The sequence below is a fragment of the Dictyostelium purpureum genome (genome assembly GCF_000190715.1).
Source record: "Dictyostelium purpureum unplaced genomic scaffold DICPUscaffold_239, whole genome shotgun sequence".
NCBI classification, from domain to species: domain Eukaryota; phylum Evosea; class Eumycetozoa; order Dictyosteliales; family Dictyosteliaceae; genus Dictyostelium; species Dictyostelium purpureum.
Window position 1 is genome coordinate 21,614 of NW_003519575.1, and position 23,384 is coordinate 44,997.

The 23,384-nt window shown below is 24.1% G+C and overlaps 11 protein-coding genes across 11 annotated transcripts in view; 8 read left to right on the forward strand and 3 right to left on the reverse strand.

The window, feature by feature from the left end:
• The window catches only part of DICPUDRAFT_81469 (uncharacterized protein), a gene marked incomplete at both ends in the record, with an annotated part of 1,184 nt that extends 849 nt beyond the window's left edge, over positions 1-335 (reverse strand). Inside the window, one exon of the mRNA XM_003290711.1 lies at positions 20-335. Coding sequence (XP_003290759.1) covers positions 20-335 — 316 coding nt within the window. The remainder of the gene's footprint in view (positions 1-19) is intronic.
• Positions 336-2,010: 1,675 nt separating this feature from the next.
• Positions 2,011-3,116, forward strand: DICPUDRAFT_37896 (uncharacterized protein; the record flags this gene model as incomplete). The annotated part of the gene is made up of 2 exons (XM_003290699.1): positions 2,011-2,093; positions 2,174-3,116. Coding segments are annotated over 2 exons (1,026 nt in total), but the record flags the coding sequence as incomplete, so codon positions are not given.
• Positions 3,117-6,478: 3,362 nt separating this feature from the next.
• DICPUDRAFT_95208 (uncharacterized protein) lies at positions 6,479-7,896 on the forward strand. The gene is made up of 3 exons (XM_003290700.1): positions 6,479-6,787; positions 6,853-7,269; positions 7,313-7,896. Exons 1-3 carry the CDS (start codon positions 6,533-6,535, stop codon positions 7,661-7,663), a joined length of 1,023 nt encoding a protein of 340 aa, XP_003290748.1. The 5' UTR covers positions 6,479-6,532; the 3' UTR covers positions 7,664-7,896.
• A 979-nt stretch (positions 7,897-8,875) lies between these two features.
• DICPUDRAFT_81472 (uncharacterized protein) lies at positions 8,876-9,804 on the forward strand (the record flags this gene model as incomplete). Its single annotated transcript, XM_003290701.1, has 2 exons — positions 8,876-9,154; positions 9,232-9,804. 2 exons carry the CDS (start codon positions 8,876-8,878, stop codon positions 9,802-9,804), a joined length of 852 nt encoding a protein of 283 aa, XP_003290749.1.
• A 94-nt stretch (positions 9,805-9,898) lies between these two features.
• DICPUDRAFT_37893 (uncharacterized protein) lies at positions 9,899-10,384 on the reverse strand (the record flags this gene model as incomplete). Its single annotated transcript, XM_003290712.1, has 1 exon — positions 9,899-10,384. One exon carries the CDS (start codon positions 10,382-10,384, stop codon positions 9,899-9,901), a length of 486 nt encoding a protein of 161 aa, XP_003290760.1.
• Positions 10,385-11,167: 783 nt separating this feature from the next.
• DICPUDRAFT_37897 (uncharacterized protein) lies at positions 11,168-11,404 on the reverse strand (the record flags this gene model as incomplete). Its single annotated transcript, XM_003290713.1, has 1 exon — positions 11,168-11,404. A coding segment is annotated over one exon (237 nt), but the record flags the coding sequence as incomplete, so codon positions are not given.
• Positions 11,405-12,283: 879 nt separating this feature from the next.
• Positions 12,284-12,950, forward strand: racU (uncharacterized protein; the record flags this gene model as incomplete). The annotated part of the gene is made up of 2 exons (XM_003290702.1): positions 12,284-12,592; positions 12,660-12,950. 2 exons carry the CDS (start codon positions 12,284-12,286, stop codon positions 12,948-12,950), a joined length of 600 nt encoding a protein of 199 aa, XP_003290750.1.
• Positions 12,951-13,824: 874 nt separating this feature from the next.
• Positions 13,825-14,621, forward strand: racV (uncharacterized protein; the record flags this gene model as incomplete). Its single annotated transcript, XM_003290703.1, has 2 exons — positions 13,825-14,199; positions 14,268-14,621. The coding sequence occupies 2 exons, from the start codon at positions 13,825-13,827 to the stop codon at positions 14,619-14,621; spliced, it is 729 nt and encodes a 242-aa protein (XP_003290751.1).
• Positions 14,622-15,266: 645 nt separating this feature from the next.
• Positions 15,267-18,785, forward strand: DICPUDRAFT_49396 (uncharacterized protein). Its single transcript, XM_003290704.1, has 2 exons — positions 15,267-15,615; positions 15,786-18,785. The coding sequence occupies exons 1-2, from the start codon at positions 15,315-15,317 to the stop codon at positions 18,701-18,703; spliced, it is 3,219 nt and encodes a 1,072-aa protein (XP_003290752.1). The 5' UTR covers positions 15,267-15,314; the 3' UTR covers positions 18,704-18,785.
• Positions 18,786-19,074: 289 nt separating this feature from the next.
• DICPUDRAFT_18421 (uncharacterized protein) lies at positions 19,075-20,457 on the forward strand (the record flags this gene model as incomplete). The annotated part of the gene is made up of 7 exons (XM_003290705.1): positions 19,075-19,235; positions 19,294-19,539; positions 19,612-19,684; positions 19,742-19,909; positions 19,978-20,002; positions 20,062-20,225; positions 20,284-20,457. Coding segments are annotated over 7 exons (1,011 nt in total), but the record flags the coding sequence as incomplete, so codon positions are not given.
• Positions 20,458-21,331: 874 nt separating this feature from the next.
• Positions 21,332-23,335, forward strand: DICPUDRAFT_37919 (uncharacterized protein; the record flags this gene model as incomplete). Its single annotated transcript, XM_003290706.1, has 3 exons — positions 21,332-21,881; positions 21,936-23,060; positions 23,184-23,335. 3 exons carry the CDS (start codon positions 21,332-21,334, stop codon positions 23,333-23,335), a joined length of 1,827 nt encoding a protein of 608 aa, XP_003290754.1.
• Between the last annotated feature and the right edge of the window lie 49 nt (positions 23,336-23,384).

The window sequence follows — 23,384 nt, forward strand, 5'->3', positions numbered from 1 at the left end:
TTGTATGATTCAGGTTTACTTTCAAAATTAAAATGGTTTTGTTGTTGCAATTCTTGTCTTCTTAGATTTAGCAATTCTTCAATTGCTTGATGTTTTTTTTGTGCCTGTTCTTGAACTCTTTGTTGGGCTAAATATTCATCAGAGTGTGGTGGACAAGAATATTGTGATGCATTTGATTGATAATTGCCATTTCCATTGTTGTAGTTGTTGCCATTGTTGAAGTTGTTGTTGCCATATTTGTTGTTGAAATAGTATTTAATTAAAACCATACCAAGTAAGAAGGAAATAACTAATGTGATAATGGTTTGAAAAAATAAATCAACGTAGTCGTTCATTTTTTTTTTATGGTAGTTTGTTAAAGAATGTTTATGAAAGTGGATATTGAAATTATTATTTAGTGGACTTGTTATTTATTTGATTTATATAAAAAATTATAGCTATTATTAATTATTATTATTATTATTGACTATTTTAAAAAAAAAAAAATGAATATAATTATTTGTAAATTGATAAAACGAAAATGAAAAAAAAATATAATGTTCCCCCACATTCACAAAAAAAAAAAAAAATTAAAACTTTTTAAAAAAAAAGAAAAAAAAAGAAAAATTTTATTAAATAAAAAAATAAATGGGGTTTTGTTTTTATTTAAAAAAAAGAAATTTCAAATTTTCTACAAAAAAAATAAGATATGATGCACATCATTATTAAAAAATTATAACAATAGTTTTTAATTTATATACACACTATAGATTTTATTAATAGTGATTCATTACGAAATTATCATCATTCAATTTAATTTGTTAATCAATTTAAATCATTTTTGTTAAATAAAATTATAATTATAATTTATCAAGTATTGTGTTAACTAACTTTGGATGTCCGTACAATGCAAGTGTAACTAGATAAAAGTATTTACGGCATAGGTTTACTTTATTTCACAATCATCTTATTTGGAAACCCAACAAACACTCTCCCCAAATTTTGAAGATCAAGGTGAAAACAATTTCTGCCAAAGGTACAAGTATAGAAAAATAAATAATGATTTATTAATAATAATAATGCAATCATCATTGCATAATATACAAAAGAAAATAAATAAATATCTTTTTTTTTATTATCATTTAAAAGACTATTCTTTATTTTATTTTTATTTTATTATTTATTTTTTTATTTATTATTCTAATATTATATATTTATATATTCGATGCATGTTTGTTTTTTTGTCATTTTTTTCTTATAAAAAATTTTATTTTTTTTTTTTATTTTTATTTTTTTTATTTTTTAAAAAAAAAAAAAAACTTAAAAGCGGGTGAATTTTTAAAATAATACAAATATAACAAATATAATTAAAAATATTTGTTTACAAAAAATTTAAATAGATATTATATAGTAATAATAAAACAAAAATGAAAAATGCAAAATGATGAAGATTTGCCTCCAAAAGATATTGATGAGCCTTTAATTAATAATCGTTCAATATTAAATAATAATAATATTAATAATAGTAATAATAAAATACCAACATCTTCTTCACCAATTAAAAATGAAGATTTTGAAGATTTTTTAGAGAATTTTAGCGATGGAGATGATTTAGAAGGTCCAAAGGATATTGATAATTCAATATATATAAATAAAAAAGCAAAAACTTCAATAAATACATCAACTGCAACTTTAACAGCAAACGAAGAAGAGTTTGATTTTGACGATAGTGAATTCTTTTTTGATGATGATAATAGTACAACCAATAATTTAAGTAATATTGGTAATACAATAAAAAATAGTAATAATGCAACATATAAAAAAAGTTATAATAATTATCGAAATAGATATAATAAAAACAACAATAATAATAATAATAACGATGATGGTACAGACAAGTTGGATAAAAGATTAGAAGATTTTAAAAAATCAGGGGTTAAGGAAGCTAAAAAAAGAGGATTAACACCAAAGAAAATAGTATCAAAAGCATCCACCGCAGCAGCATCTACATCAAAGGTTAAAAAGATACCACCATCTTATAAGGTTTTACATGGCACGAAATTTTTAGTTGATGGATTTCAATACAAATCTGAAGACTATAAACATTATTTTTTGTAAGTATTAAAAATTTAAAATTTAAAATTCGAAATAATTATAATTACTAACAATTATTTAATTTTTATAAATAAAATAGAACTCATTTCCATTCAGATCATTATACTGGTATTACAAAAACATGGGCATTTGGTAATATATATTGCACTGAAGAGACTGGTAGATTGGTATCACACAAGCTTGGGGTCGATAAAAAGTATATTAAAGGTATTTCGTTTAACAAAACATTTGAAGTCGAAGGTGTAAAGGTAACATTTTTAGATGCAAATCATTGTCCTGGTTCTGCAATCGTTTTATTTGAAGTAAAGATGCCCAATGGTGAAATTGAAAATATATTGCATACTGGTGATTTCCGATATCATCCATCAATGAAGCAGTATCCTCATTTAGAAGGCAAAGAAATCTCAAAACTATATTTAGACAATACCTTTTGCAATCCAGAATATACATTTCCGCCACAGCACGAGATCATTAAACAGGTTAAAGATATTGTAAGAAAAGAAAATAATGGAAAAACTTTATTCCTATTTGGTACGTATGTAATTGGTAAAGAAAAGATCTTACTAGAAGTTTCAAAACAAGAAGGCAAGCCAATAGGTGTTACAAAAGAAAAATTTGAAATCTTAAACTGTTTAGACTCCATAGACCAAACCAAATTTACTTTAGATTTAACTTGTACACCATTTCGTGCGGTTTCAATGGGTCTGCTGGGTTTCCAATCAATGATGAATTTATTAGAAGAATCAAATGGAAAGTATACAAAGGTTATAGGATTTAGGCCAACAGGTTGGAGTCAGTCAAAGAAATCGATTACCTATCAAAATAGAGGTCCAACTGTTTTTTATAGTGTAGCATATAGTGAACATAGTAGCTTTAATGAGTTAAGAGATTGTATCGATCAATTAAGACCAAAAGAAATTATACCAACTGTTGATTGTGATACTCCCTATAAAGTTTCTGTAAGTTTAAAATTAATAAATATAAAAACTAATAATAAATTTCTAACATTTTTTTTTTTTTAATTTTAGAAAATTTTATCACATTTTGAGGATATTTATCAAAAGAAAAAACAAATTTCAATTTCATCATTTTTTACTGTGCAACCAGTTGCCTCTTTTATTACATCATTATTCAAATCGAAATCTGATATCCCTTCCTGTAATAATAATCATATCTCCTCAAAAGAAAAATCAGTCACAACACCTAATAAACCATCAGTAAATAATAATGATGAGGAAGATGATGAAATAACTTATTTATATCAAACCCCAACAAGAAATAATAGTAGTATAGATATCAATAATAATAACGATAATAGTTTGAAAATAGATAAAAAAGAACCAGAATTTAAAAAAGACTATAAATTTGATGATTCGTTATTATTTTTATCAGACGAAGATGATATAAAAATCAACAATTTGAATAAAAGCAAAATTAAAAATAATGATATTCCCACTTCCACCTTTACTACAACTTCCACTTCTACTTTCAAGTCTTCTAGTATAAACAATAATAATAATAATATAGATAGCAATATAGATAATAAAAACAAAATTAATAATGATAACGATAATGATATTAATTATGACTATGATAATAATTATAATTTAAAATTTGAAAACAACAAAATAATTAATAACAATAATACAGAAAATAATAGTCAATGTCAGGATTTAGTTTTATACCAAGAGAATGAAAATTTAGGGTTTGACTTAAATGATCCAATATTTATAAATCAACAAAAATGGATAGAAAAACAAATATTTAATTCACCCACAAGCACATCATCAACAAACTACAAAAATATAGACATTGGTAGTTTGGGTAAAAATAAATCACCAATCTCTAAAAACAATAATAATATTAGTAATAAAAGAAATAGTATAAATAATACCAAGTCTTTACCAAACTCTCCAAATAATAGTAATAGCAATATTAAAAATAACAATAATTTAAAAAGAAGTAAATCAGAATCATCTTTTTCAAATAATTCACCATCTCCTTCAATAACTAAAACAAAAACAACAACCACTACAACCACAAAATCTACACAAAATAGTACTACTACGTCTTCTCAATCTTTAATTACATCATTCTTTCAAAAATGCACAAATTCTTCCTCCAATACAAATCAGTAAAATAATAACCAAATAAATAAATTTTTTTTTTAATAAAAACATCACATATAAAAAATCTATGTTTAATCTAAATAGATTTATAAAATAAAATCATTAAATTTTACTCTATTGTCAATTCTTTTAACGTCTTATCATATTTATAGAAACAAAAATAACATAACTACAATTGATTCCACAAATTCTATATCCAATTTCGGTGGTGTTTTTTTAGATATGAAATTTTATAATTGTGTCATCATTAAATAAACTAATTTATATATTTTAATAATTAAATAATAAAATAATTAATAAAAAGAAGAAAATAAAATTTAAAAAAATAAACGAAAAATCATATATGTAAAAAAAATAATAAAAAAATTTATGGTAATGGATAAAAGAAAAAAAAAAAATATTTAGAATCCCATTAAAATTTGTACATTCATTAAATTTTTATTATTTTTCTAAATTATTTGTATAAACACAAATAAATTTCAACCCTTTATATGAAAGAATATAGTTTTGTTATTATGTATATATTTGGTATAGTTAAAACAATTTTGTGTAACAAAGCAAATAAAAACAAATAAAATAATATATTAACATTTATATTTATTTCAACTAACATCAAATAACTTTTCACTTATAGATTTTTTTGTCAACATCAGTTTAAATACCGAGCATTTATTAAATTTTTTTTTTTAATTATAAATAAATTAAAAATTTAACATCACAATATCATTAAAGATTAATATATTATTTTTTAATTTTTAATCTTTTTGATCTTATAAAATTTTTTATTACCCTCCTTCTAAATCAGTAATGATAATTATTATACTAATTTATAAATAAAATTAAGATTTATTTTTTTTGTGTGAGAATGAACAAGAAATAATTATATAATAAATATTTATATGATACATTTATAAAAGAATAATTAACAATAAAAATATTACAATAGATTTATTAATTAAAGCATGCGTTTTTATTCATTTTACTAATATTTTTGTTTCGAATTAAAATAGTGCCATGTATGATAGTGTTGTTTTTATTTAATTTGTATACAATATGATTATACATATTATTTCTAGAATCAATAATTATAGTTATAATATTTATATGTATCTATAATGTAAATCTTATATTAATGATATTATTAATCTCTTTTTAAGTAAATTGTAATAAAAATAAATAAATAAATAATCGTTTCCGATGCGAGTAGAGAATATGTTATTTATTTTGTGGGTAAAAATGTGTGTTTACATTTTTATGTGGGGAAGGGGTGTGTGAGTGTGAGTTATTGAGTTTTTTATTTTATAAAATATCTGCGAGTGCTTGTGTGTTTATACAGCAGTGTGCGTGTGTGTGTGTTTTTTGTGATTTATGTTTAGTTTTTAAAATTAAAGAAAGTTTTTATTTTGATACTATTAATATGCATTACAGACGTCAAATTATAAAAATTTAAAGAAAAAAGAAAATTGTTTTAATTATGAAATGATATATACTTAATTATTGTTATTTAAATAATTGATTACAATAATATCCCACTAATAAAATGAAATTAACTATATATGTATAATATCATAGAATCAGCCCTACTCTAAATATAAAGTATTTGTTGTTTTTAAAATAAAAACTTTTATTTTTACTTTCATCCATTTTATTAATTATTTTTTATTATTGGAGTATTAAATTTTGAATTTTATTCCACCAGTATTAAATAAATAAATAATAGTTAAATTTGACAATAATAACTAATAACTATTATTATTATTATAATTTATAATACAGTTGTTTGAGTGTGTGAGTGTAATAATAATTGTTAACCTCAAATATTATTATTATTATTATTTTTATACTAGAAATATTTTTAAAAGTAAAACTAGAATCAAATGATGATGATGATAAAAATTTTTAAGATGTTGATGATGGATTTAATTTAGTGTTATTAATAGTAATGATGTTTATCACTATTATTTGTTAATTAAAAAATAATAATTATTCTTTTTTTTTTTATTTTTTTTATTTTTATTATTTTTTTTTTTTTTGATCATTTTACAAATTATCTGATATCCATTTTTTATTTAAAAAAGGTAACTATAATACAAAGTTATAAAGAAAGTTGTAAACCGAATAATTTTAACAAATAAAATTAATTTTTATTTAATTTTAATTTAATTTTGGTTAGGTGTTTTTAAAAAAAAACAATATAAATAGAATTAAAATTATTTTCAATATATCTCATTAAATTAAATAACAATAATAAATAAAATAAAATAAAATAAATAACAAACAAAAAAATAATTTAATTTAAAGAAGAAAAAATGAAATTATTATTTACTTTATTAATTGGTTTTTTAGGTTTTGTATTAGCTGCAAATGCTTTATGCAGTAAAGGAATTGATCAAAAGATTTACGATGATCAATTAGGTTATACAGTCGCTGATTGGTCATGGGCTAAACCAAGAAACTTTACATGCACCAAACCAGTTAGATCAGGTATTCACTCTATTGCTTTCTTCCCAAAAACTTATGATGGTTTATACTTTAATTTACAAAATCCAATTGATCCATCAATTGTAAGTATATTTTAAGTTATTTTTATACGTTATATAAATCCGCTAATGATATTTTATAACTATAGATTTCATTCGTTTCATTTTGGGTACATGGTAACAAAGCAGGTGGTCAAAAGGTTTTAGTAAGATTTACTTTAAATAAAGTTGCAGTTTCTAGAGATTTCTACCTTTATGGTCAAGACTCAATTGTTGCAAATACAACCAATGGTAATATTCTTCCAGGTTGTTGGAGTCAAGCTATTATTAACACTGACCATTTAGAACCAGGACAATATGATGGTATTCAAATCTTATCATCCGGTGAGGAAGTTCAAGAATTGATGTACATTGATGATATTGAAGTTCATAAGAGATGTGACAACACACCATACAGAAATATCATGAAACCAGAGGTTTGTGATGGCCATGATTGTGTTTCAGTTGCAGTCAAAGAAGGTGAAAAGAATTGGATTCAAAACGGTATCGAATATCAACAATACGTTGTTACAATGAAAAACAGTTACACTAAACCAGTTACCATCTTAGAATTCAATGGTGGTTGGTTCAAACCAAGAGATGCCAAAAGATATTTGGAATGTTTCATACTTGGAAGGTGGTTTCTACGGTCTCCCAGATCACATTGAACTTGTCTACCCAGGTCAAGAATACCAATTCGGTTGTGTCTCTGTTAAAGGTCCAGTTTCATTCAAAATTAGCTATGTTGAATATGAAAATGAAAAAGGTCACGCCATCGCTGCCAAACCAGCTAAATCTGTTGAAGCCGCTGCTGCTAAACCAGCTGCTAAAACAGCTACTGAAGCTAAACCAGCTGCCAAACCAGCTGCCGCTAAACCAGCCACAAAAGCCACTGCTACTACACCTGCTAAAAAAAACTAAATCATTCCATTTAATCTAAAAAATTATTATTATTTTAATATTATTTAAAACTGATCATCAAATTTTATTAAAAAAAAAAAAAAAAAAAAAAAAAAGAAAAAAAAAAAAAACCAAGTAATAATAATTATCATCAATTTAATAATCTTATTATACGATACAATACTATTATAAAAAAAACTATTGTAATAGTATAAATCTATAATAAAAAATATAAAAAATACTACTATTTAATCAAAAAAAAAAAAAAATAATAAAAACATTTATTTTATAATTATAACATATTTTTATTTTATTTTATTTTTATTCCTTTTTTAAATTTAAATTTGATATCTATATTTGTTATAATAAAAAAAATAATATTAATAAAACATATATTTGAAACGAATTATATATAATTAAATATCTTACCTTTTGATTGTTTAAAGTCCTGGTTTGAAACAACAGAAAAATAATTTAAATTTAATTTTACGCATTTTGCTTTTGAATGACATTTTATAATAATTATATATTTATAAACTAATTATAATAATGTGTATTTGTCAAAAAAAAAAAAAAAGTTTTAAAAAAAAATCAAAAACACTTTTAAAAATAATTTTTTTAAAAAAAAACAAAAAAAATAAAAATAAAAACAATTATTTTTAAAAAATGGTCTCTTTTATATATATGCAAATTTATGATCAAGTGTGTATGCATAAATAAAAAAAGAAATTCACACCTCTCATAAGTTGATGGCGCAATAAAAAAATAATCTTTTTTTGAAACAGTGTAAAAACACAAAAATAGTCAACTTTTTTTTTTAAATTTTCGAAAATTTAAAAAAAAAAAAAAAGTTAAAATAAATTAATTAATTAAAAAATCTAAATAAAAATAACCCCTTTAATAAAAGGAATCTGTGGATTGCTATTATAAAAAAATGCAAAATATCCACAAACGTTTAGCAATTCGTTGAGAATCCAAACCTAACCAAACCAATCCATACCATTCATATAATATTCAATTTTTTCATTAATATTTGAATATTTAAATAAGATATAATTAACAACAAAACTAATATTAATATTAATAAACATTACCCACAAAAATATCTTTTTTTTTAATTATTTTTTTTTTTTAATTAAAATTTTTTTTTATTATTTTTTTATTTTTAATTTTCTTCATTTTTTTTTAAAATTTTTTCAATTCAACAAAAAAAAAACAATTATAGATTTATAGATGGATTTAACAAATTTACCACCACATTTAAAATTTCAAATCTTAGGATTATTAAACAATAATAATAGCAATAATAAACAAGAAACACCAACTAAAGGAAGTGAGGAAATTGCAAATGAAAAAGTCAGCGATGTAAAGATTGATTTAACATCAAATATAAAAGAAGAAAATTTTAAATTATTTAGCAAAGAATCATTAGAGCAACTTGAAAAACAAGGTTATTTAATAATAGATAATTTTTTAAACAATAATGAAATTATAGACTCCATTTACAACGAGGTAGGTTGACTTACATAGGTATTATTATAATCATTTGTTTTTTACTAATTTATATTTTATAATTTTAATATTTATAGTCATATACTCAATTTAAAGAAAATAAACTAATTGAAGCAGGTATGAATAAAGGCAATGAAAAGTGGAAAGATAAGTCAATTAGAGGTGATTATATTAAATGGATTCATAGAGGATCTAATAGCAGGGTTGAGGATGAAGAGTTTTCGAAATCAATACCAAATATAAATTTACTTTTAGATAGATTGGACTCGATAAGAAATGAATTCGATAGTGTTATACCTCACTTTAAATCAGTTAAAACCCAAACCCAATTGGCAGTATATTTAAAAGGTGGAAGATATGTCAAGCATAGAGATTCATTTTATTCATCAGATTCATCAACCTTATCGAGAAGAATTACAATGATTTATTATGGAAATAAAGATTGGAAGCAAGGTGATGGTGGCGAATTAAGACTTTATAAAGAAAATAATAACCACCCAAATAATAGCAATTGTAACAATAGTAATGAATTTATAGATATCGCACCTATTTCAGATAGATTATTGGTTTTCCTTAGTCCATTTTTAGAACATGAGGTATTATCATGTAATTTCGAACCAAGAATTGCAATTACAACTTGGATATATTAATTTTAAAAAACAAACAAACAAACAAACAAAAATAAAATATAATATTTCTTTTTTTTTTTTTTTTTATACAAGTTTTTAATTATCTTTATTATTTTTATTTATTTCTTAAAAATTTAAAATTAAAGTCATCTTTTTGTGATATTAAATTAAAATCTTTGGAATCTATTAAAGATAGTTTAAAACCTTGGAAATAATAAAATATTTTTAAATTTAAATTTTTTATACTATTGTTTTCGTTTGATAATAAATAAAATAAATAATTGGAGTTGTTAAATAGTGGACAGTTTTCAGATATGTGGATGGTTAGGGTTTCGATGTTGTCTTTATTTTTGGTGGTTTTAAAAATTGATTCTAAATCTAATAAATTAAATGATTGATTAAGATTTAATGTAGTTATATTAGAGTTGTTTTTGATAAATAAGTTGAAATAGAATATTAAGTAGGCTGGGAATTGCTGGTTGCTGATGGTTAATTTGGTAATTGATGAGTCTAGATTCATTTGACAAAAATCTTGAAAATTTAAGGCGGAATACCCCGGTTTTAAAGTTAAGCATGTTAGATTTTTATTAAACTTTACCATTGAGCTAGGGATTATTGAAAGAGATTTTATTGATTGGTTAGGTGATGCTATTTCTTCCAATAGTTCTTTTTCTATTGGGAATGGTAGGTCTAAAGATTTAATTTGATGTGGCTTGCTCTTTATGAATTTTAAAACGTTATTGTTAAATAGATGTTGGTATTCTGTTATAAATGAAACGTTTTGTGGGTCAAAAAAGTAAATAGTGTCAATGGATAGATTCTTCAATCCTCCTAGGAATGATATTGAGTGAAAAAATTTCGAAGGTTCATTAATTAAAATATCTGAAAAATGTAAAGATTGAATATTCTTTAAGGTTTCTAATGGCAATAAATCGATTGATACTGGGTCAGCCCCTTCGTAACATTTAATTGAAAGTCTTTCTAAACCTTTTTTATTTTGCTTTGAAATTCTATTATTATAATCAATTAAAAACTTTGAAAATTCTTTGGTGTTTAAATTATCCGTCATGAGTGATAACTCTTTTAAATTTTCTTTTTCTAATAGTGGATCCCAAAGACTAGTTTGATAATCTTTTATTAATGGAAAAACTGATTTAATTTTAAACATTTCTAGTTCCTTTGAATCTCTTATTAAGTTTGGTATAAGAATATCTAACATTACATCGGTAGGTTTTACATTATTTTGTTGATATTCTGCTTTTGAAAATTGAATTGGTTCTTCTAATTTTAGATCCAAACTTGTTAAATTTCCATTTGAGATTGATAGTAACTTTTCGAAATAATAGCTTCTAACAAAAGAATGTAGTTTATTAATTGAACATTTCATCGATAGTGGGTATTTATAACAATTATATGGGTTGTCTATTTTTTCTATTAATGAAGGGTCCTTTAATAAAGAGTGGTTTAGGATTGTAAATAATTTTGAAATAAAATTGAAATGTTTTTTTGAAATTAGATTTAATGATAATTTCCATTTAAACTCTATTGTGTTGTCATACCAACAATATTCTAAAATTCTTTGATGTAAATATAAAGGTAATGATTTATATGGTGATAGCATTATTAAATATAAATACAAAATAAAAATTAAATAAATAAACTATTTAAAAAAAAAAAAAAAAAAAAAAAAAAATATTTTTAAAAGACTAAAATATAAAATAAAAATAATATTATTTTTAATTTTTAAATTTTTAAAAGACTAAAAATAATTAAAAATAAAAATATTAAAATAAATATTACTTATAATATTTATATATTAAAAATAAGGGTAAATAATAATAAAATAATAGTGTTTTTTTGTTTATTTATTATTTTTAAAATTTGAAAGATCTATTAAAAAAATCTTAAAACAAATATTATTATTTATGATATATGAAATATTATTTTATGGATGTAGAATGAAAATTAATAATTTTTTAAAAAATATTTCTGGTTTGGTTTTAAGTCTTATTGTGTATATATTTTTTTTTTTTTTTCTCTTTTTTATTTAATTTTATATTCCCATTTTTGTAAAGAAAAAAAATTTTATTTTCTTTTATAAAATTCTTATTACTTTGTGGCACAAAATTAATGAGTTTATAGTATATTATATTACCACACACCACCCAATTACCACATAAAAAATAAATATTTTTTTTTACAACGGTAAAAAAGTGTTTTATTAAATATTTGTGGGTGTGGGTGTTTTAAGGTATAATTTAATAATTTTTATTTAACCCAATTATTAAATACTCCTCAATGAAAATAATTTTATTTAATTAAAATTTTGTCTCATCAATTTAAAGTAGATTCAAATTAATCTAGATATTTTTTTTAAATATTAAATTAATTTTTTTTTTTTTTTTTTTTTTTTTTTTTTTTCAAATTATTTTTATATTATTTTTTTTTAATTTTTGTTTTAAATTAATTTTTCAAAATATGTTTAAGAAAATAATTAAAGATGAAAAATGAGAGGTATAACTTTTCACAAATTGGTCATGCTCTACTTTTATTGATTGGGGATGATGGTTGTGGAAAAACATCTTTAATTTATAGAATGGTAAATGGAACTTTTCCAACAGGCAATATTCCGAAATTGTTTGGAAGCTATTGTGCAAATGTACAATTTGGGAGCAGTTTAATAAACATGGAAATATGGGACTCATGCAATACACAGCATAATAATTCTCTTTGTAATCCTCAAACAAGCTGCATCATTTTATGTTTTTCAATATCAAATAGAGATTCATTTAATAGGTGTTTAGTTAATGTAGGTTGATAAATAAATTAATCCAATCATAATAATAACAACAATGGTTAAACTAATATTCATTTAGTACCAAGCAGAGATTCAACTAAACCTCCCAAACACACCAGTAATTTTGGTTGGTACTAAAGCAGACCTTTATGAAGATCCAATATATATAAAAGATAATTTAATTACAAATAGCGAAGGTGTTGAAATGGCAAGTAAAATAAATGCAGTACAATATATAGAGACATCTGCATTAAGTGATATCAATGTAATGAGGGTTTTTGAAGTCGCTTCAACAGTTTCAATCAATCGTAAAAATAACAAACAACATGATAATACAAATGGAAATAAAAATAAATGTATAATAAATTAAAGTTAAAAATTATTGTTAAAAATTTAAGGTATTTCTTTTTTTTTTATAGAGCATAATAAAATTATACTTTAATTTCATTTCGACAAAAACTTAAAAAAAAAACTTTCACAAATTTTAAACGATACTATAAATTTATTTTTGCCATCAAACAAAACAACAATAATATCAACACACACACACCTTGAACCAGTATTTTATTTTAATATCATTAATATCAAAATCAACTCACACACCCCACCATACAATTTTTATTTAAAAATTTTTTTTTGAATATTTAAAAAACCACACACTCTCATATCGCAGCTTACACAAGATTTTCATTTGATTGAATATATTTTTATATTAAAAAACTCAAGAGCAACAACTAAAAAAACCACATCAAAAACAACAACAGGTAATATTTATTTATAAATTGAGAATCATCTAGATTACAATATATATAGTTTGTTTTTAAAAGCACACATATGTAATATTAAAGTTTATCAAATTGTAATTTTTTTGTTCTTAGAAAACCCCCACTTTAGTGGTGTTTTTTTTTTTTATAATTTTAAAAATAACAAAATTAATAATCAATTTTTTATAAATATAAGTTGTTTTGATATGGAGGTTGTTCATTTTTTTTTTTTATTTATATAATATTTAAAAAAAAAATAAAATAAAAAAAAATTGAAATTAAAATTTAAACACAAGAAAAAAAAAAAAATAATTTAACTATTTCATCACTCTTTAACATCATCTTTAACACCATCTTATAAATATTAATCATTTTGTAACATTATTTCTGTATTACTATACTATTTAAACAATATATATAAATTTATTCACTATATATAAAAAACAATTAATAAATTAAATTAAATTAAATAATAATCAAATGACACAAGTTGATGATTGTAGTTCTGATGATAGTTATAGTACAGTTAGTAGCACAGTATCAAGAAGTACAACCATAAATGAAGAGAGAATATATAGAGTTGCATGTTTAGGAACACCAGGATGTGGTAAATCTCAATTACTTTTCACATATTGTAGTGGATTCCCTCTAAACTGGGTTAAAGAGATCTTTGATAACTATCACAAAAAAGTATTGATAAATAACTCCAAAAATATTCACTTGGAAATATCTGAAACAAACTCAATCGAGGAATTAGAATCTATAAAAGGTGATAATGGTTTAAATCATATAGATTGTTTTTTAATCTGTTTTTCAATCACCAATAGAAAATCATTTGAAAGTTGTTATTCACTAGTAAGTATATTTATTGATATATATAAAAAAAATTTTCTAACTTTAAATTTTTAATTTCTTTTATAAAGTGGTATCAAGAATTAATTAAAAATAATTTAGCAAATACAAAAAGTTCAACACCAATCATATTAATAGGAACTAAAAATGATCTAAGAAATACAATTAATAATAAAAATGAAAACTACTATTCAAATAATGAAAGCTATATTGAAGATCCCTGTAATGATGGTAAACCTTATGTTTCATATGATGAAGGTTTAGAAATGTCAAAAAAAATAGGCGCCGCACATTTCTTTGAAATCTCCTCTCTATTGAATAAAACAGGTTCTATTGAAGATTTATTCAATAAAATAGCTGTTGTAGTGTATAATAAAAATAAAAGTAAAAATAAAAAAAAGAAAAGTGGTTGTATAATCAATTAGTCCAAAAGTATAATCTAATAGTGATTATTAATAAAAAAATAAAAAAAATAAAAAAAAAGAATAAATTACAATTTGTATATGTATGTTTTTTATAATAAACGAACACAAACGAAATGATGTAAATTATTTATTTTATCTGTTTATTTATTTTTTGGGTTTTTTTTATTTAATTTCTTTTTTTGGGACCAGCCAAAGATTATAAATTTCTTTTTTAGATTGACCTGTTTTGCTAAAAAAATAAGAAATTTAGACCAAAGAATAACCTTTTAATATAAAACTTGGTCATTATAGGAACTGAGAAAAATAGTGTAATTTTTTTTTTTAATAATATTTTCCCCTTTTTTTAATTTAAATGTTATAAAAAAAAAAAAAAAAAAAGTAATTTATTTAAGATTTATAATGATATTTTAAAAACTAAAAAAAAAAAAATCAAAGAAAAACAAAGTAGGTTTAATAAAGGGTGATAATACACCCTTTTTTATTTAATATCCACATTCATTTAAAATAGGGATAAATATGTAAAATTCAAAAAAAAACGAAAATAAAAATTTTTAATTATTTTTTATTTTTTTTTTAAATTTTTTTTTTAAATTTTTAAAAAATTATTTTTTTTATTTTTTTTATTATTGTTCACATTTATATTTATATTTATTTATTTTAGTTTATTAATAAATATCTGTAAATTAATAAAAGATGTCAGATCAACAACCAACTCCAGAAGCTCCAAAAAAGGAGATTGATGAAGAAACTAAAAGAAAGAATGAAGAAAAAAAGAAAGCTAAAGAAGCTGAAAAAGCTGAAAAGTTACTCAAAATGAAAGAAAAAGAAGCTAAACAAGCTGCTGCCAAAGAAAAGGAACTTGCAAATAAAGCCAAAAAAGAAGCAGAAAAGAAAGCTAAAGAAAATGAAGAAAAAGAAAAACAAGAAGCTGAAACAAAGAAAATTAATGATTATATTTCAGAATTATTAAAAACTCCAAAAGGTTCAATTAAAAGTAAGTTTAATAAGGGAACTTATATGTTTTTAAAATATCAATCTCATCATACTAATAGGTATTAAATTATCATTACTATTCAAATTAATTTTTAAAAAATCAAATTATTTAAAAATATTTCAACAATACATATTCAAATTCAAATTCAAATTATTTTAAAATTTTTATAGATACATCAAATTTATTACCAGCATATCATCCATTAGCTGTAGAATCAGTTTGGTATGATTATTGGTTAGAAAATGGATATTTTTCACCAGAAACACAAATGGAAATTCAACCACATGTTATGAAAGATAAGAAATTTATTATTGTTATTCCACCACCAAATGTTACAGGTAGTCTTCATTTAGGTCATGCTTTAACCAACTCAATTCAAGATGCAGTTGTTCGTTATCGTCGTATGAAGGGTGAAGTTTGTTTATGGGTTCCAGGTACAGATCACGCTGGTATTGCAACACAAGTAGTTGTCGAAAAGAAACTTTGGAAAGATTCAAAGATCACTCGTCATGATTTAGGTCGTGAAGAATTTATTAAAAAAGTTTGGGAATGGAAATCTGAATATGGTACTCGTATTCAAAATCAATTAAAGAAGATGGCTTCATCATATGATTGGAAGCGTGAAGTTTTCACAATGGACGAGCCACGTTCAAGAGCTGTCAACACTGCTTTTATTCGTATGTTTAATGATGGTCTTATTTTCCGTACCACTCGTTTAGTCAATTGGTCATGTGCCCTTAAAACCGCTATTTCAGATATCGAAGTCGATTTCAAAGATTTAGAGAAACACACTAAATTACCAGTTCCAGGTCATGATGGTCTTTATGATTTTGGTGTCCTCTTTGAATTTGCTTATCCAGTCGAAGGTACTGGTGAACATTTAGTTGTTGCTACCACCCGTATTGAAACAATGTTAGCTGATACTGCCATCGCTGTTCACCCAGATGATGAACGTTATAAACATCTCCATGGTAAATTTGCTGTTCATCCATTGGTCGATCGTAAGATTCCAATTATTACTGATGCTATTTTAGTCGATAAAGATTTTGGTACTGGTGTTGTCAAGATTACTCCATCACACGATCCAAACGATTATGAAACTGCCCTTCGTCACAAATTAGAGTTTATCAATTTATTCACAGATGAAGGTATAATCAATGAAAATGGTGGTAAGTTTGCTGGTATGAAGAGATTCGATTGTCGTAATGCAGTTGTTGAGGCATTAAAAGAAAAAGGTCTTTACAAGGGCATGAAGGATAACAAGATGAGATTAGGTATCTGCTCTCGTTCAAAGGATATCATCGAACCAATGATCAAACCACAATGGTACGTTAAATGCGATGAAATGGGTGCCAAAGCATTAAATGCTGTCAAGGATGGTGACCTCAAAATTATTCCAGAAACTCAAAAAATCACCTGGTACCGTTGGTTAGAATCAATTAAAGATTGGTGTGTTTCAAGACAATTATGGTGGGGTCATCGTATTCCAGCTTACCATGTCAGTATCAAAGGTGTTAGATCTAATCCATATGATACTAATCAATGGGTTGTTGGTATGAACCAAGAAGAAGCTAGAAAGAATGCCACAGAAAAATTCAAATGCTCAGATGAAGATATTGTTTCAATCGAACAAGATCCAGATGTTTTAGATACTTGGTTCTCATCAGGTCTCTTCCCATTCTCAGTTATGGGATGGCCAGATCAAACTGAAGATATGATGAATTTCTATCCAACTTCACTTTTAGAAACTGGTTCAGATATTCTTTTCTTCTGGGTCGCTCGTATGGTTATGATGGGTCAACAATTAACTGGTAAATTACCATTTGATACTGTTTTCCTTCACTCTATGGTCAGAGATGCTCATGGCAGAAAGATGTCAAAATCATTAGGTAATGTCATTGATCCAAATGATGTTATTAAAGGTGTTTCATTAGATGGTCTTATAGAAAAACTTTATGAAGGTAATCTTGATCCAAAAGAAGTCGAAAAAGCTTCTGCTGGTGTCAAACAAGATTTCCCAAATGGTATTGCAGAATGTGGTACTGATGCTATGAGATTTGCTCTCTGTGCTTACACATCTCAAGGCCGTGATATCAATCTTGATATTCAACGTGTTGTTGCTTATCGTAATTTCTGTAACAAGATTTGGAATGCTACTCGTTTCGCTCATATGAAATTAGAATCATTATTTAAACCATCCGCTTTTGATGCCCAAGAGTTACTTAAAGACACAAATGCCATCAATATTTGGATTCTCAATGCTGCTCAACGTGCCATTAAAGACGCTAATGAAGGTTTTGACAGCTACGATTTCTCTAAAGCTACCACTGCAGTTTACAACTTTTGGTTATCTGAATTATGCGATGTCTATTTAGAAATGACCAAATCTATCTTTTCAATTGAAGAGGATGCTCCAATTAAACAAAAAACTAAAGAAACCCTTTACACTTGCATTGATATTGGTCTTCGTCTTATTCATCCATTCATGCCATTCCTCTCAGAAGAACTTTACCAATCATTACCACGTCGTCAAGGTGATACTATTCCATCCATTATGTTAGCTCCATACCCAATTCCACAACCACTTTGGGAATCACCAAGCATCGAAAAGGAAATGATGGAATGCCAAGATGTCATTAAATCAATTCGTTCACTTCGTTCATCCTACAATATCCCAACCTCTAAAAAGATTCACACCTTTATTCACGTCAAAGATCACGAAAATCTTGAAAGATTCAATAGTCACGCTCAATTCATTCGTGTTTTAGCTTATGCTTCACAACTTGAAGTTCACATTAGTGCTGAATCACGTCCAGGTTGTATCATCAATATCGTCAATGAAAATGTTTCAATTCTTTTAGATGTTAGAGGTTCAGTTGATTTCAATCAAGAAATTGGACGTCTCGAATCAAAGAAATCTCTTTTAGTTAAAAACTTTGACACTCTTCAATCAAAAACTCAAGCACCAACTTATGAAAAAGTTCCACAAACTATTAAAGATAATGATTCAACTAAACTTAAATCATTAGAAGAAGAAATTACTTTAACAAATCAAACTATTGAATCATTTAAAAAATTAAATATTTAAAAATAAAAATAAAATAAAATAAAATAAAATAAAAAAAATAAAATAAAATCACTAAATATTTTATTAATATTTAAATAATTATACAAATTATATCTTTTCTTTTTTTTTTACAATCATTACCTTTTTATAGTAAAACAATTAAGAGAAAATACAAACACACCTCCCACTCTAAAAAAAAATAATTATTTTTTTATTTTTTATTTATTTATTTATATTTCCCATACCCACTAATTTTAATAGAGAAAATAATTATTTTTATTTTTATTTTTTTTTTTTTATATTTTAAATAAAATGAAAAAATATATTTTTAATTTTATACATTATATTTATATTAACATTGGGTTGATATGATTTTAAAAATAAAAAAAAACAAATCTATATTAATATCACTATTATTTATTGTATTTATTCATTATAATGAAGCTCAGGTAAAGTTTGGATATCCTATTCCAACAAATGAAGAGGATTTATCCTGTACAATTAATTTATGTGCAAAAAGAGGAGAACATTGCAGTACAGAAAATAAAACAACGTATGTAATAGTAGTATTTTTATATAATTTATATTTTATTAACCAATAATAATATCAGTGGATTTGAATGTGACATACGTGATAGATGTTTGGATGGAATATGTGTAGAGGGTTTATTAGAAAATGAAGTTTGTCAAATAAGTGCAGATTGCGATTTTGGTTATTCATGTGTACCATCATTAAATGGAAAAAAATATTGCGAAAAAGCTTTTTTTATAGACTATGGTGGAGCTTGTAATAAATCTATTCAATGCTCTCATAGTTTAGATTGCGTTAATAATGTTTGCTCAACACCTTTATTGGGGTATTATTAAATATATATTATTTTTAAAACAAAATAAAATAAAATCATGCTGATCATTTTTTTTAAAAATAGATGTTTTTCTGATTTGCAATGTGCAGAGGATGAAATATGCACAAATGGGGCTTGCCAAAAGTATATATTACAGGTAAATATAGTTGTTTTATTTTGTATATATAATAGTATTAATATTTTTTTTATATAGGAAAATGAATGTTTTATCTATAGATCACTTCCATGTAATAAAAATTTTAGGTCATGTATTTTAAAATCATTTAATGTATCTTCAATAGGAATATGTATAGATGATGTACCAGAAGGTTCACCTTGTTTAACAGCGAAATTTTCTTGTCAATGGGGTTTGGGACAATATGTAGGTTTAATTTAAAAAATAAAAGTAAAAAAAATATTTATTAATTTTCTTTTTTTTATGATGATTAGTGTAGCCCTCTTTTTGTTGGTTCATGTATGTAGTTATAAATCTAAAAAAACAAATTAATATTAATATTTAATTCATTTTAAAAGCATTGGGTAAATGTTCGAATCCTGGTTCAAATAAGTTTAATACATGTACCACAAGAAGATCTTGTGGTGAGAATGAATATTGTAAATGTGATCCTACAAGTGGTATTGGATATTGTGTAATTTTAGGTACATTTCTTGGGAACAATTGTCAAGATGCTTCAAAAGTAAAATACAATAAATCAAATTAAATAGATTTTATATTAGTATTAATATAACATTAAGCTTTATATAGAGTGTTTTCTTAGGTCAAATTGTACACAACCATACTCAGCAAATCCATTTTCATGTGTTAGAAGAAATTGCATGCAAGAATCTTTGTGTTATGAATCATTTTGTTCCGAAAAATTACTACCCTTTGATTTTTGTGCAGATTCGCCGTGTAATTTACAATTGTTTCAGGATGGTAATGTACCAGAAATTGCAGAATCTTTGGGTGTTCCACATTCTAAAATAAATTTAAGAAGATATTTATTATATTTATTGTTCGTGTATAGTTTTATTGCATATATCATAGTAATTTAATTAGGGATGGTATGTATACAGTTTAGTTTTTATTAATAATCAACAAATTTTAACCTTACATCACATTATAAATAATAGAAGGAAAAATCAATAGATGGGAAAATAAACAAGTGTCCTAATCAACAATCAAATTTTGCTCCTGTGACCATTTTTTTTTGGTCAAAGGTTTTATTATAAGAAATATAATATAATAATATTTATTATATCGAAAACATCAAATATTATTAAACTAAAGAATTTGAATAATCCATGGATTAATTTATGTGGAGAGTAACCGTCATAAATATAATTTTTTAAAATAAATTTTTTTTTTAATTTTTTTTTTTTTTTAATTTTTTTTAATCAATAAAAAATATCTTTTTTTTATTTTTTATTTCATATATTGGTTTTATGTAATTTATTAATAATTATAAAAATGTTCAATAAATTAAAAAAATCCAATGTTACTAGTATTAACGATGATAGTAATGTTATAAAAAAAGAAAGTGGTATTTCAACATTGTTTTCAAGAAAATCTCAACAGCAACAGCAATCAACACAACAACAAATAGCACAACAGCAATTATTACAACAACAACAACAAAATAAACCATCAGTATTAAGTCAACAAACTGAAATCTCTAGTATTTTAAATTTTATTCCATTAAGAGAACAATATAAAAACAATTTGGTAGATACGATCAACTATATCAAGAATGAACAATTATTAATGAACAACCTAAATAATCTAAATGAAGGAATATCAAATATGGGTGGAAGTACTGTATTCGACAATTCAACATCATTGGTAATTGACCCAACAATCATTGGACTAATGAATTTATTTATAGATGGTCAATTTTTAAAACAAAATGGTATCGATAGAATTTATGAATTAAAACCTGGCAAACTAGACACCGAGAATAAAAATATCATCTATCTACTTAGACCAAGAGTAAAGTATATGAATTTCATCTCAGATCATATCAGATCCCATCTATATGAATTTATGAAAAAGAACTACTCAATCATCTATTTACCAAAAGTAGACCCAATTTGTAACAGCATATTAGAAGAGCAAGGTGTTTATGGTAACTTTAGCACAATTACATCAATGCAGCTAGATTTGATACCATTCGATAGTGATGTTCTTTCAATGGAGCTATCTAATTCTTATAGGGACTATTTATTAGGAAATGATAAATCGATATGTTATGAAATTGCCAAATCTATAAATAAACTTCAATCTCTCTTTGGTATAATTCCGCTATTAAAAGGAAAAGGAAAAGCTTCAAAATCAATTGTCGAAATTTTACATCGTTTAAGAAAAGAAAAAGAACAAGAATTAAAGCAACAACATCAACAGCAACAAGATCAGGAATCAAACTCCCCACAATTTAGATTAGAGGTTTCAAAAGAAATAGAGTCAATTCTTTTTATTGATAGGGAAATTGATTATGTTACAACTTTATGCACACCACTTACCTACGAAGGCTTAATTGATGAATATTTCTCAATTAATAACAATACTTTAATGGTGGATACTCAACTTTTAGTCGATAGTATGAACTATGCAACACCAAAGGGACAACCAAACCAAATGAACCAAGGATCACAAACCTATAGTAAAAGATCACAATACCCATTACACTCTGGTGACAAGATATTCAAAGAGGTTAGAGACCTGAACTTTTCAAGCCTAATGGGTGCAGGTGGTGTATTAAACAAAAAGGCAAAACAACAATTTGACGATAAAAAACAACTCACAGGCAATGAAAGTATTACAGCTATCAGAGATCTAATGAAAAGAGTAAATGCCTCAAAACAAGAAGAATTTTGCTTACAAGTTCATGTTGGTATTGCTGAAAAGATACATGAAATCACAAGCTCAACATATTTCCAAAATCGTTTAGATTGCGAACAAAAACTTCTATTAGGTTCTGATGTATTTTTAGCTGAGAAATATATTCAAGATTGCATCAATATAAAAGACCCCATTCTCAAAATACTTAGATTATTGGCATTATATAGCATCACCAACAATGGTTTACCACTAAACGATTATGAAACAATTAAATCAAAAATAGTCACCAACTATGGTATGGATATACTCTTCCCATTAAATCAATTAGAAAAAATTGGACTAATTCAAATTCGAAAGCAACAAGACTCAAAACCACTATTAAACTTCGAATCTCTAAAAGAAGAGTTAAATTTAATAGTTGACGACATCGATGAAACCAATCCATCAGATTTTTCTTATGTTTATTCAGGTTATGCCCCAATTCTAATTAGAATCATTCAATATTCTTTAAACTCCTCAAGAATTGGTTGGAAGTCAATAGAAAACTCATTAAAACTATTACCTGGTCCAAATTTTGAAGAATCTCAAGTTTATTTAATAAATAATAATACAAACAATAACAATAGTAATAATCATATTAATAACAACAACAATAATATTAATAGCAATAATAATAATAATCTAAACACAAGCAGTGATAGCTATATTAACAACAACAGTGGTAAAAATATAAATAACCCAAATAACCTAAATAATCTAAATAATCTAAATAATCTAAATAATAATAATAACATAAACTTTGATAAGCCACCAACAGTATCATTAGTATTTTTTGTAGGTGGAGTTACATTTTCGGAAATCAGTGCATTAAGATTTTTAGGTAAACAAACAAATAGGAAATTTTTAATTTTAACCACAAAACTAATTAATGGTGACTCTTTAATACAAAGCTTTTTAGAATCGCCTTAAAAATTTTTACCAATAAAATAATTTATAAAATATTTAAAATAGTTTTTTT